We start from the raw sequence: 14,340 nt of genomic DNA on the forward strand, positions 1-14,340 counted from the left end.
CTTTTCATAATATAATAATTCTATTATTACCTTAGCTAATTTATGAATTTTAGCTTCTAATAGTTCACTTAATCACATATCTGATATTTTTCTGTTTATATAAACTTCCACATTCTGAGTAGAGGTTGCTAAGACCCTTACCATTTCCTTCAATTCTCCTGGTTTATCTCTCTCAACCTCTGTCGTTTTCTTCTTAAATTTCTTTTTGAAAGGTTGGTAAGATATATTCTGAAGTTGAAACTCAATAATTTCTATTTGTATCATATGATTATAAATAAGAGCTAAGAGTCAAGTTTTTGGGTTATTAGTACATTTTCTTCTGATAATTCCAAGTCATCAACCTTCTGCTAGTAAAGAGCAATGCTCTGTGTAGTTCTTCTTCATCCACCAATTACTTCAAATGAAGCCACACATTAAATTTATGTTTTGCACCATAGCTTTCCTTCTCAATGACTTAATCCAGAGTTTGAAAAAGAAATATTTTCTTCCTTACCATTTTTTTTCATTCTGTATATTGCTAGACATCTATTTCATTCTTCTTCCTGGAGACATTTTTATAGCTTCATACTATTTTTAAATGTGTTATTCCAGAATAAAGTGTTTATATTACATAATGAATAGCTACCCTGCAAACTTTCCATTTTCAGTGGGACTTATAATCCTCATTTTTTTTTTTTTTTTTTTTTGGTGGTACTGTGGGTAGAACCCAAGTACGTTTTTACCTCCAGGCTATACTCCCAGATCTATTTTATAGTATATTTGGAAACAGGGTCTCAGTAAGTTGCTGAGAGCCTCACTCAGTAACTAAGGCTGGCTTTGAACCTGTGATCCTCTTGTCTCAGCCTCCAAAGTGCTGAGATTACAAGTGTATGCCACTATGCCCTGTTTATAATTCTCATCTTAAATTGCAAGAGATGGACCTATTTTTTTATAAGGCAATATTAGTGTACAAAACATTTATGTCACACATGTATTGAGACTTTTTAGAACAGTTGTAAGTTAATGACAAAACTAAGTGGAAGGTATAGAGATTCTTTATATTCCTTCATTTTAATTTTAAGGAATACTGTGCAGACTTGACTGAGAAAAATCACAATTTCTTGTGCTAGTTTAAAACCATTCATTAGTCTAATTTTCTCTGGTAATGCCATGTTCTCCATTAATGTTATGGCTACTCTAGGTGAGAGTAGATAAACTCTGTATAGAATATTCTTTAAGGTCCCAGTAGGTGGAATTGGCTTGCTCAAGCTATCTACCAGATATTGAATATGCATGAAATATACCAACTATCCAGATATTAAGAGAGGTTACTTCTATTTTCAGGTGAGAAACTGAATTTGAATTCAGATTTCTTTAATAACAGAATTCTCAAATCTGTTTCCAAGCTGTTTTTATGCAGCATGCTGTATGGAGAGAGACAGTGCTAAGACACAGTTGATAGGAGAGGTGCTAGAGAATTCCTCAAGTATTATTTTTTATTTTTCTTGGTGCACTATAGTCTCACATCATAATGTAGATCATGTTGACAATGGTATATATCACATAGTACTTGATGCCCTCCCTTCCTTCCCAATTTCCCTCCCTCCTGATACTGAGTGTCCAAGTTAATAATATTATATTTACATCACATAGTCACATGTAGCTTTTCCATGAGTGTACCTCAGCTTTTTTCTCTACCCTTCCTTCCTGGCTTTGCTAGAGTATCCCCTCCATTATGTGGAGTCTGTCTAGTACCCCTAATACTCCCTAGCTTATGCATATTAGAGAAAACACATGTCCCTCCTCTTTCTATACTTGGATAATCTCGCTTAACATAATGTTCTCCAGGTCTTTCCATCTTCTTATGAATGACATAACGTTGTTGTTCTTCTTTATTGCTGAGTATAATTCCATTTTGTGTATTTCCCATAATTTTGTAATCCATTCATCTGTTGATAGACACTTAGGTTGGTTCCATATTTTGGCTATTGAGAATTGTGCTGCTATGAACATGGGTATGCATATGTTACTGTAGTTCTCTGATTTCACCCCCCTTGAATGATACCCAGTAGTGGCATAGCTGAATTAAATGGTGGATTCATTCCCAGTTTTCTAAGGAAACTTGATACTGATCTCCATAGTGGCTGAACTACTTTGGACTCTCACCAGCAGTATAAAAGAGTTCCTATTTCCCCAAATCCTTGCCAATATTTGTTGTTATTGGATTTCTTTATTCTTGTCACTCTGATTGGGGTTAGATGGAATCTCAGTGTAGTTTTGATTTGCATCTCCATGAGTGCTAATGATACATTTTCTATGTATCTATAGGCCATTCGTATCTCTTCTGTTGGGAAGTGTCTATTTAATTCAGTTGCCCATTTCTTGATTGGGTTATTTGTTTTGCTAGTGTAAAATCTTTTGAGTTCTTTGTATATTCTAGATATTAGCCCTTTATCAGAGGGGTAATAGCTGGCAAAGATCTTCTCCCATTCTATAGGCCTTCTCTTTCAATTCTTTATGATTTCCTTTGATGAGCAGAAGCTTTTTAGTTTGATTCCATACCACTTGTTAATTCTTGTTTTAATTTCCTGCTCTTTGTAGGTCTTGTTGAGAAAGTTACTACCCGTGCCAGTATGTAGGAGTGTTGAACTTATGCCCTCTTCTAATAGCTTCACAGTCTCTGGTCTGATTTTCAGGTCTTGGATTCATCTTGAGTTGATTCCTGTGCATGGTGAGAGGTAATGAACTAGTCCCAATTTTCTACAAATGGATAGCCAGTTCTCCCAGCACCATTTCTTGAAAAGGCTGTTTTTTCTCCAGCATATGAATTTGGACCCTTTGTCAAAGATCAATTGACTATAAGTGTGTGGGTTTGTTTCCATATTTGTATTCTCTTCCATTGGTCTGTGTGCCTTTTTTGTGCCAATACCATGCTGTTTTAACTACTATTGTGCTGTCATAATTCAAAGTCAGGAATTATGATGCCTTCTGAATGGTTCTTATTGCTGAGAACTGCTTTGGCTATTCTAGGTTTTTGTTTCTCCATTTGAAATTCATAACTAGTTTTTCTAGGTCTAGGAAGAATGTCTTTGGTATTTTGATAGGAATTGCATTGAATCTGTAGATCACTTTTGGCTGAATGGCCATTTTGATGATATTTATTCTGCCTATTCATGAGCAATGGGGTTCTTTCCATCTCCCAAGGTCTTCTTTACTTTCTTTCTTTAATGTTTTATAATTTTCATGGAAGAGGTCTTTTACATCTTTGGTTAGACTTATACCTAGGTATTTTATTGGTTTTGAGGTTATTGTGAATGGAAATATTTTCTTTATTTCTTTCTTTGTGGATTCCTTATTGGCATATAGAAAAGCTACTGATTTATTTAGGTTGATTTTAGTATCCCAACACTTTTTAAAATTGGTTAATCAGCTCCAGTAGTCTTTTGGTTGAGTTTTTTGGGTCTTCTAGATATAGGATTATGTTGTCTTCAAACAAGGATAAGCATGGTGCTGGTCAGTGAAGATGACCACCACTTACTTCATCTCAAGTCCTTGGTTTTCTTGCCAGAATTTCTTGGGGGTGTTTTGCTGGCAGACATGGTTTGACCTGGCAGCCCAAGAGGTCACCACACGAGGTCAGTTGCACTCAGGCTCTTTTCTATGAATCTCGAGTTCTAACTATTGGATTTTATTCCACCATCTTTCCCTTTTTTGGGGTTTCAGTTCATATATAACTTTGCTGCTCCTTTTTTCTTATTAAGGGGCTGCCTTCTCCATAGTTGAGTTTTGTTTGTTATAGCTACTAAATTTTCTACATCCCACAGTCACCATGTTTTCTCTCTCTTTTTTGTTGTTTAACTAAATTTTTATCAGAATAACTATCCCTAATTTTAAATTATTTATACAAACTCCTTAGCATTAAATCAAAGCATTAAATGCAAGATAGTTAAAAACCAAGTTGTCTAAAAATAAATCAAAGATTAAAAGATTACTCAGATTAGTACTAAAGCAATAATTTAGGCCCATAACACATTTTTCAGCAAGTGTCATTTAAACTTTGTTAATTGTAAAATAACTGGATTTCCCACCTGCTATCCTCACAGAGGCTTCTTGTTGTTTTTAATTCTGGAGAAGGATGAAAAAGTTGCAGCTTGCTCACCAGTGTGTTTGGCTGGGATGCAAGCGGGCCTCCCCAGCTTTGCCTTTCTCAGGTTTCCCATGAAGATAGAAATACACAAAACTCTCCCCTCAGCATCTGAGGACCTCATTGCAGCAATGCACCTGTGCTTTCCTAAGCATTGCATAGCAGGGATTAGAAGATACACATTCCAACCAAGACTCAATCTCCTACTTGCTATATTTAAAGGGAATATAATGTTAATGTTTATCAAAGTTATGAGGAGCAGTAAGCAAATAAATATAAATTGACTCTCCCAAAACCAAACTGCTAAACACATGTCAGTATTTGTAAATTATCTCTCTTGTAGGCATAGGACACCTATGCAATTGAATGCCCTGTACTTATTATTTATTCTGTATTCTCCTCCTGATGAAATTCCAATTTCTTTTTTTTAACATTTTTTTAATTGAACATAAATAGTATACATTTAAACTATATTTGGTGCCCCCCCCCCGCTCCCGTTTTCCCTTCCCACCTCCCACCAATGGTTGTCCAGGTTAACCATGTCTTATTCATAATTTTACACATGTTCAGATGTAGACCCTCATTAATCAAGATCAGCCTTCCTCCTCTCCTATCTTTCCATTCAAACTTTGCTGGTATTTCCCCTCCATTATCTGGAGTCCCACTGGTATCCTCTGTGTTTCCTAGTTTGGGCATATTAGAGGAAACATATGTATCTTCTCCTTCTGTGCTTGGCTGATTTCACTTAACATAATGTTCTCCAGGGCTTTCCATCTTCTTGCAAATGATATAATTTTGTTCTTCTTTATGGCTGAATAGAATTCCATTGTGTGTATTTCCCACAGTTTTGCTATCCATTCATCTGTTGATGGTGGTCTGGGTTGGTTCTATATTTTGGCTATTACAAATTGTGCTGCTATGAACATAGGTATGCATATGTTGCTGTATTTCTCTGAATTCAACCCCTTTGGAAAGATACCCAGGAGTGGTATAGCTGGATCATATGGTGGATCTATTTCCACCTTTCTTAGGTGAAATTCCAATTTCTAAGTCTACTTTACTTTTATACCGGTTTCAATCCTTTATATTCTACAGTTCAGTAGACTTTTAATAAGATTATGCATTCTTCAAGTCAATCTCCCTTGCTGATCTAATCTTTGAAAACTTAGCAAATGAGCCTAGTATTATCTATAGAGCCTTAAAATGCTTAAAATTATCTAAATTTGAAATACCATGCATGACCTTTAAGTGGGAAAGAGAAATGCAAGTATAATTGAACTTCTGGGACTGCATAGTCAGCCGTGGAAGAGTGAGGGGAGCAGAACCTGTTCTGTCATATCTCTGCGTGATGCTCAGCCTTCTTTTCTGTTCATGTATATAACAGGCTCAGTGTAGACCTAACTACCTCATCTGTTTTATCCATGAAATATAGGTTGTGATACCTACTCAAAATATAATTGTCAGAGTCAAATGAGTTCACATACATAATTGTCCTGGTATGATTAATTCCCAATATTCTTATCTTTTATTAAGTTTAAAAGATGACCATTAATCCTTCATCCCCAAACTCAGCAAGGGACTTTGGAATCGCTCGTCAATATTACTAACTTCCTTAAGGTTCTGTACAGTGAAACTTAAAATGTTTGTCATGGACTTACACACTGATTTAAAACAAGACTAAATTTCAGCACACACCTATAATGCCAGCACTTGGAAGGCAGAGACAGGAAGATTGCAGGTTTGAGGCCAGTCTCAGCAATTTAGCAATAACTTCAGCAACTTAGTGAGACTTTGTTTCAAAATTTAAAAAATATGTACAAAATAAGGCTGAGGGTTCTAGCTCAGAGGTAGAACATCCCTGAGTTTAATCCCCAGTACAAGAAAGAAAAAAGTTAAATCAAGAAATAGCAATAGCCAGGCGTGGTGGCGCACACTTATAATCCCCACTTTTGGGAGGCGGAGACAGAAGGATCACACAGGTTCAAAGCCAGCCTCGCTGGCTTAAGAGACCCTGTTTCCCAATAAAAATATAAAAATAAGTCTTGGGTCGCCGGGCATGGTGGCACACGCTTGTAATCCCCGCGCTTGGGAGGCGAAGACAGGAGGATCGCGCAGGTTCGAAGCCAGCTGTGCTGGCTTAAGAGACCCTGTTTCCAAAAATAAAAATAGGTCTGAGAGTGTAGCTTGAAGGTAGGAGGGCTTCCAGGAACCCCAGTACCACAAAAAAAAAAAAATAGCAATAGCCAGGTATGGTTGCAAACATTTGTAATCCCAGTACTTGGGAGGCTTGAGACAGAAGGTTTGCAGGTTCCTGGCCAGCCTTGGGTATTTAGTGAGGCCCTCTGTAATGTAGTGAGAACCTGTTTCAAAATGAAGAATAAAAAATAGGGGTTGTAGCTCAGAGGTAGAGTGGGTTCAACCCCTATTTCTGCAAAAAAATAAAAAATAGCAACAATGTGGAATCTTTTTTTTAATTGAGATCAAGTCACAAAATCTCATATTATTAATATAAAGTATAATATATATAATAGTTCACATCATATAGTATTTCATAAATATATCTTCATTATATCTATACTATTACATGTGTATACTGTATCCTTAACATGAAAATCTTAATCAGTGTGTGTCTCCTACCATTTTGTATGGCCATAACATAATACATGCTGATGGCTATTATATGAAGAAAAGAGGTTTATTTGGCTCATGATTTTAGTGGCTAGAAGGTCCAGACAGCATAGTACTGGATCTTCTGGTGTCTGGCTGTGTTACAACATGGTAGGAGAGTGAAAAGGGAACCAGCTGCATAAATAAATCAAGAGCATGTGTGTGAGCAAGAAAACAAGAGACTGGGTGAAACCCAGGCTTGCATGTGTTGTAACAACCCATGCAAGCTAATGGACTACTCACAAGACCTTACCCACTCCCACACAACAGCATTAATCAACTCACAAGGTTAACCAAACCTAATCACTACACTCTACATCTTAGATTAACCCAAACCTAATCACTACACTTTACATCTTAAAGGTTTCATAACTTCAACATGGCCACACTGGGACCGAGCTTCTAGCACATTAGCCTTTGAGGACAAATCATCTCCAGCCACATCAGTAGGGCAAAGATATACAATGGTAAGTAATGGGAAATGAGACAAAAGGGAGAAAAAAACTAACAGATAAATCTCTTCCAAGTATATGCAAGTATATACCCAAAGGAAATCAAATTAGTATATTGAAGAAATATCTTCTCAGCTATGTTCACAATATATAAGAAATGCACAGCTGGCTATTTCAGATCATTATGGAGCATTTATATTATAACTTTTAAATCCTTATCACACAATAACTGGTGAATTACTCGTTTTTTCACACACACACACACACACACATATACATATATATAGAGAGATACACACACATATATATGTATATATATGTATATGTATATATATATATATATATATATATATTGTCAAATGTGTATACATGTCTGTGTGTGTGAAATGGAAACAAAGTATACATCAAATGAAACATGAGTAAAGATAACACCCTACATGTATAGGATGAAATATCATTCAGCCATATAAAAGAAGAAAATGGGGTCACCTACATAACATGGATGAAAGTGAAAATCATTCTGTTAGGTGAAACAGCCAGTCACAAAAAGACAAGCACCACATGGTCTTACTCATGTGGGGATCTTAAAAAATGATCGCATACAAGTTGAAAGTAGAATGCTGGTTACCAGAGACAGGGACAAGCAGTGGGAAGAGAGGAGAAACAGGCTAATCAATGGGTACTAAGTACAGCTACATACAAGTAATAATTTCTGCTGTACTATTGCACAGTATGGTCACTATAGACAATAATAATAATAATAATAATAATAATAATAATAATAACAATAACAATAATATGTATAGTTCTAAAGCTATGAGAAATGCATATAAGTAAAATAAAGTTCAACTGTTAATTTTTCTGAAATAAATACCTCAGTGAAAGGAAAATAACTCAGGTTTGGGTTGATTTCCAACTCAACACCATCAAGTGCCCTTCCTGCACCCTGACTGTGTGCAGTCAGTGCAAGCCTCTCACTTCACTCTCCTTCTGCTTCTCTGTTTTCACACAGGCAACTATGGAGAAAGTGGGATGGAGGCTTTCAAGGACATGTCAGCCAAGGAAGGAATTTGCATCGCCCACTCTTACAAGATCTACAGCAATGCGGGGGAACAGAGCTTTGATAAGCTGCTGAAAAAGCTCAGAAGCCACTTACCCAAGGCGCGCGTGGTGGCCTGCTTCTGTGAGGGCATGACAGTGAGAGGTCTGCTGATGGCAATGAGACGACTGGGGCTGGCAGGAGAATTCCTGCTTCTGGGCAGGTGAGTGATGTGAGAAGACGCACATGCAGTTATTGGCACGTGTTTGGTAGCATCTTGTGGCATCTTTGGATGCACAAAGACGATGCTTGTGAATTTTAATTCATGTAGTGGAAGTAGAGCTTAAATATCATAAAGGACCAGTGACTGGGGAATATCATGGAAAATAAGTATATGTGCGTTGTCCTGACTGGTAATGATAATAGCAATCAAAATATAAAGATGATGAGTCCTTATGTCCTTAAAAATATAAGGCAGTGAGTTGGATTCTTAAATGTTTGAGTAATTATCTTGAGAAATGCATACCGATCAAAGTCATTGCTTTTGCTTTTGAAATCGATTTTGAAAATAGCTTCTTGAGCTTAGTCTATGATGTGTGATCATAGAAATTGGGGCTGAAAATGAGGAGTTGCTTTGAGAACTAATTTTTAAAGCATTTGTCATTTATCTCAACATTTCACATTCTAAAAGTGTTATTACTTAGATCACTTGCATCATCACCAGACAAGGTTCTAAAACATTGGCTTCTACAGGGATTGGCATGAATTATCCAGATAATTCACTTGGGTGGCACAAATCAGCTTATATCCTGATTATATTGTTGAATTAGTGGATTAGTCAAGTTCTCTAGAAGGAAAAAAATCAAAAGTTAATATATACATATACCTATATATAACATGTACATAAGATTTATCATAATGAATTATTTAATTTGATTGAGGAAGCTGGGGATTTACAAGATCTGCATTTGGCAAGCTGGAAACCTAGCACAACTGATACATAGACCAAGTTCAAGTACCAGTCTAAGAACTTTGATACTGGCTGTATTAAATTGCAGTCATCAAACTCCAGATCCAAAAAGAGTCAGTCTTTGAGTCCAAGTTGTAGAATGGGAAAGACCAATTCCCCAACTTAGGCAGTAAAGCAAAAGAATTCCCTAAGAGTTCTATTCAGGCCTTCAATTGATTGGATAAAGCCAAGCCACATTAAGAAAGACAATCTACATTATATTCAGTCTTCTGATTCAAAGGTGGTTATCCAAGAACCCTCTAAAATACACAGATATAAGGATGCTTGTCCAAATATCCAAGCACCCATGGCCCAACACACACATAAAGCTAATCAGTAAATGTACCTCTTAATTTTGAAGGTATGAGTAAAGTTCACTTCTAAGATGGGTTTATCAGTGGCACCTGAGCTGCTTCATTCTACACTTTTAAGAAGTTATCATATATCACATCTTTTCTGAGTAAGCAGCCAATTTAATGAATAGCCTCTCTCAGTATTTCTACCTATAACAGAAAACTGTCTTCCTTGCTATCAATGTTCGATGGCTACTTCAAGAGAACATCGTTTATTTTCCAAATGCTTAACTGACCTTCTGTGGTCAGACTCAGTTCTTGCTTGAGACATTTTCTGACAGTCACTTTAAGTACCTAATTCTTTCCTGTCTGAGCTGATTAATGGAGCTATTTTGGTATAAGACCATACATCCTTCATAAAAATGCTATTGAGTGAGACTCCCTTTTCATCTATGTCCATCCCTACCTTGCAGATGATGCACCAGTTACTTATATAAACCAGAAACACTCCCACTGACAGTATTCTTATATTTCAAAAATAAAAACAGGAATAAAGTGGCATTAAACATTCCTGTTTCTTATTCTTTTTTATGATAGGGATAAAGGATTCTGCAGCTCCAATCTGCTGCTATCCTAGCAGTAGAAGGCAAGAAGCTAGATTGGCATTATTTTTCAAAGCAGTGAGCCATATATACCATATTTGTCATTTTCTACCTGTGATTTTATTACCAAAAATAAAGAAAAGTCAAATTTCTATAGTTAGTATATTTTGAAGTTCACTATGGGTATTCTAAAATAGAAAGTTATTGCTAAATCACTTGATTTATTAAAAAGTAGATATGTAATTTTTACTTAAAAATTTCCAGGCCTCCATTGGCTGGTTATTTAATACTTCACATTTACCTGAGCACTAGTTCATTTCAACTTATAATTTTTAAAAAGTATCCTATTATTTTCACTTCTCTTCACTCATCTCTTCACTCATGCTCTTTTCTTTGAATATAATATGTGATACTCAATGTATTGGGGGGGGGCAGTATGGTCCTAAGTCCCCACTCAACTTCTCTCTCTGTATCTTTTTTTTTTTGCTACTCCTTCCAACTGTCCTAAAGAGATGAGACTGCTGGTATAAATCAAACTATTTTCAGAATCATTTACTAAATCAAAGTCAAAAGTTTTTGTCAGTTATTATTAAGCATTTTGCATTCATTTAACAACTATTGAGAATTCACTGTGTGTCAAAGTGCTTGGGATGTCTCAAATGTATAAAACAGGCATTAACTATTAATCTGATGGAGCTTACAGTGATAGCAATAAATCCCATAAAATGCATCAAAAACAACATCTATATATTGAGTACTGCTATTATCTCCATTTTGTAAAAGAAGACTCTAAGGCTAGACAGATATCGAATAATAGTGTTGTGAAACAGATAAGCAAATTTTCATAATCATAAGAAAAATTTTATACATATATTCTTTTTTACTTTTTACAAATGAGGACACTGATTCCCCAAGATTATAAGACATACTCAAAATCATACCTCAATTTCCATGACTTATAATACAATATTTTTTTCTACTGACCTGTTTTCTCTAGAACAGACACAGGGCAGAAGTTATAATCTGATAGCTGATTCCTGGTTCTCCATACGTCGTAGGCCTGAAAAGAAATAATAGGTGTGATTGCTCATACCTGGTCAATATTGCGAGGCTGAGACAGGAGGATCACAGGTACAAGACCAATCTCAGCAACTTCACAAGACCCTCAGAAATTTAGTAAGACCCTATTTCAAAACTAAAACATAAAAAGGGTTCAGCTGAAGATGTAATTTAGTGATAGAACATCTATGGGTTCAATACTTAGTCACACACACACACACACACACACATACACACACAAATACACATACAGATAATTCAAGAAAAATTTTACATTTAAATTAGCATTTTATATGAATGTTTTCTTCCCATAATTCTTGTCAACTCACCATATAATTCCATTTAGTATTTTAAGATTACTTGTTTGTATATATTCTCCTAATCTTTCCTTTTATTCTTTTCCTCTGTCAGTTCAAATTTAGGTGGATGGTTCTGAGAAACTAGATGTCAAAGCTATAAGAAAAAAATCTGTGTTCAGAATTTGCTAGAAGTTCCCAATTGTATCAACTGCATTTACTTATAAGTATCTTCAGTTTCCTTGGTCAGCCATATTTAATAGATCACCAGCTAAAGAATTTGGCTGGACTAAGACAACTCCGCTGCAGAGACAACCTCATCCATCAACATATTTCACCATCTGCGCTGCACATCAACAGAATATTACAGAGATAGGCCTGGTCACTAGGTCTTCCCTTTTGTGAATTAGATAATCTGTAGTCTTCTTGTCAATAAAAGTATTCTGTTCCAGTCCCTGAAACAGTCTTACTAAGTTTGGCCCTACCAGGAGGATGGGATTAATAATCTAGACAGGAATGACATTTGTAAAGGGATTTATTTTTCTATAAAAATATACTGGTTTAGTTCTAGACCTGGAAAAGCATTATTGGAGATATATCATTTATAACTTACAGACTTAAATATGTACTTGTAAAGAGTAGTACAATTTAATAAATCAATTAATTCACTTATTTATATTTTGGTGGTACTAAGCATTGAACCCAGTATCTATTCTAGCTCTGAGCTACACCCAAAGCCCAATTTTATTTTTATTTTTAAACAAATCTCACTAAGTTGCTGAGGCTGGCACAAACTTATAATCCTTCTGTCTCAGCCTCCCAAGTATTGGGGTTATCATGCCCTGGCTCAAATTTTGTGTGTGTGTGTGTAGGTCTGGGGATGGAACCCAGGGGCATTCGACCTTCGAGCTACACCCCCTGCCCTATTTTTTATTCTTTATTTTGAAACCAGGTCTCACTGAGTTGCAGAGGGCCTCACTAAGTAGCTGAGGCTGTCCATGAACCGCGATCCTCCAGGTCTCAGCCTCCCAAATGCTGGGATTACAAGTGTGCGCCACCACTCCCAGCTCCCTGGCTCAAATTTTATTAATTTAATTACTTAAAGATAATCTTATTTGTTTATGATTAGATGCAACTATAAGTTTATTTGAATTGAGAGTTTATGTTCTTCAATATAATAATTATTACTAGGTCACAAAATAAAAAGTACTTAAATTTCAAAAAGATTTGGAATTTTGAATATTTGTTATTAGAAAGTAAATATACCTCATTATTGTTCAAACTGAAAAGGATAAGAATTTAGTGAGTTTTTTGTTTGTTTGTTTTTGTTTTTCTTGTACTAAGGATGGAATTCAGGAGCATTCTACTTCCAAGCTACACCCCCAGCCCCATTTTTTTATTCTTTATTTTAAAACAAGGTCTCACTAAGTTACAGAGGGCCTTACTAAGTAGCCGAGGCTGTGCTTGAATCCTCAATCCTCCTGTCATAGCCTCCCAAGTACTGGGATTGCAAGTGTGTGGCACCACACCAGGCTTTAATGAGATTTTTACTGACAGAATTAGAAGCAATTGTTTTAGTAAAATTACAATAACAGTAACTACCCAGAAGTAAATATTATTCTTTGTTCTTGGACATCAGCAACAATTCAATTCCAAATTAATCCATTTGTAAACAGCTATACTTCTCTTCTACTAGATCATGCAGTGTCATTAAATTGCAGGTGTAAAAGTCATTTTCATTGAGTTTCTATAGAGGTAGTAGAGAAGAGGTAGGAAGAAATTCTCATTTAATACTGTAAAAATCAGACACTTCAAAATTATGATGCCTTTTAGTTTAGTGACCATATCCCTATTTTGTAAGACAGAAAGTAACAAACTCAATGAGACTGAATGATGACATAAGATTACAAACCACATTGATCCATTTTTCACTCTCAAGAGAAAAATTTTCTAGCTATATAAATATTTCAACACAAATAATCTCAGTTTAATTTTTTCTTATTTTGGTTTTGTTGTTTTTGGTTATCTTTTGATAATTCTTGAAGCCTAGTAAAAAGTCATGAAAATCATGGAGATCCTTGTAAAATTTAGTAATGCAAATAAAGCAAATCAAACTAAGTCCCACTTTAACTTGCTTTTGTGTTTATGCTTACGTTTGAATTGAGATCAGACTAATAATATAATATTCTACTTCTAAGCAGCCAATTGTTCAGATATATCTGCCTCAAACAGTATGCAAAACTTCCTGAATCTTAAGAGTTGAAAACAAAAAAATAAGGGTAGCACGCCAGAAAGAATTTTATAGAGGAGCCTAAAGTACTCCATTTTGCATCTTGTAGTGTAGTGTTTTGATATTTATTCTTTTATTAATGAATGCTTTTTGTGGGAGTGTGAATATGATATACACGATTTTCCAAAAGATGGTCCTGGAATATAGAATATGGATTAAAAGAGGTAAGGCAGATGCAGGGGAAACGGTGTGCTATACAGAGATCATACTATTATATACTGAGAAAATGTGTCTGGTGAAAAGATGCTAGACTAAGAATTACTTACCAATTAAAAATCTATAGGATCTGATGATGTGTTTGATATTGTGGGAGAGTGTGGTCAAGAGAGTGAGAAGGATTTTTGTTGTGTAATAATATAATTGGTGGTGTCTACCAAGATGATCATTGACTCAAGCACAAGATAAAAGAAAATGAGTTCAGTTTTGAATAAGTTGACTAAATGTGGAGTAACTATATGTGAATCTAGAGTTCAAAAGAGATAAATATATTGTAAGTAGAACCGAATAAAT

General features: G+C 35.5%; 1 protein-coding gene across 2 annotated transcripts in view; it reads left to right on the forward strand.

The window, feature by feature from the left end:
• Positions 1-14,340, forward strand: part of GRM5 (glutamate metabotropic receptor 5) — a gene marked incomplete at both ends in the record, with an annotated part of 485,189 nt that overhangs the window by 169,189 nt on the left and 301,660 nt on the right. For both annotated transcript variants that reach the window (XM_080699847.1, XM_080699846.1), the window contains one exon: positions 8,255-8,504. In XM_080699847.1, coding sequence (XP_080555973.1) covers positions 8,255-8,504 — 250 coding nt within the window. The remainder of the gene's footprint in view (positions 1-8,254; positions 8,505-14,340) is intronic.

Source organism: Muscardinus avellanarius (assembly GCF_963383645.1).
Source record: "Muscardinus avellanarius genome assembly, chromosome: 1".
Lineage (NCBI taxonomy): Eukaryota > Metazoa > Chordata > Mammalia > Rodentia > Gliridae > Muscardinus > Muscardinus avellanarius.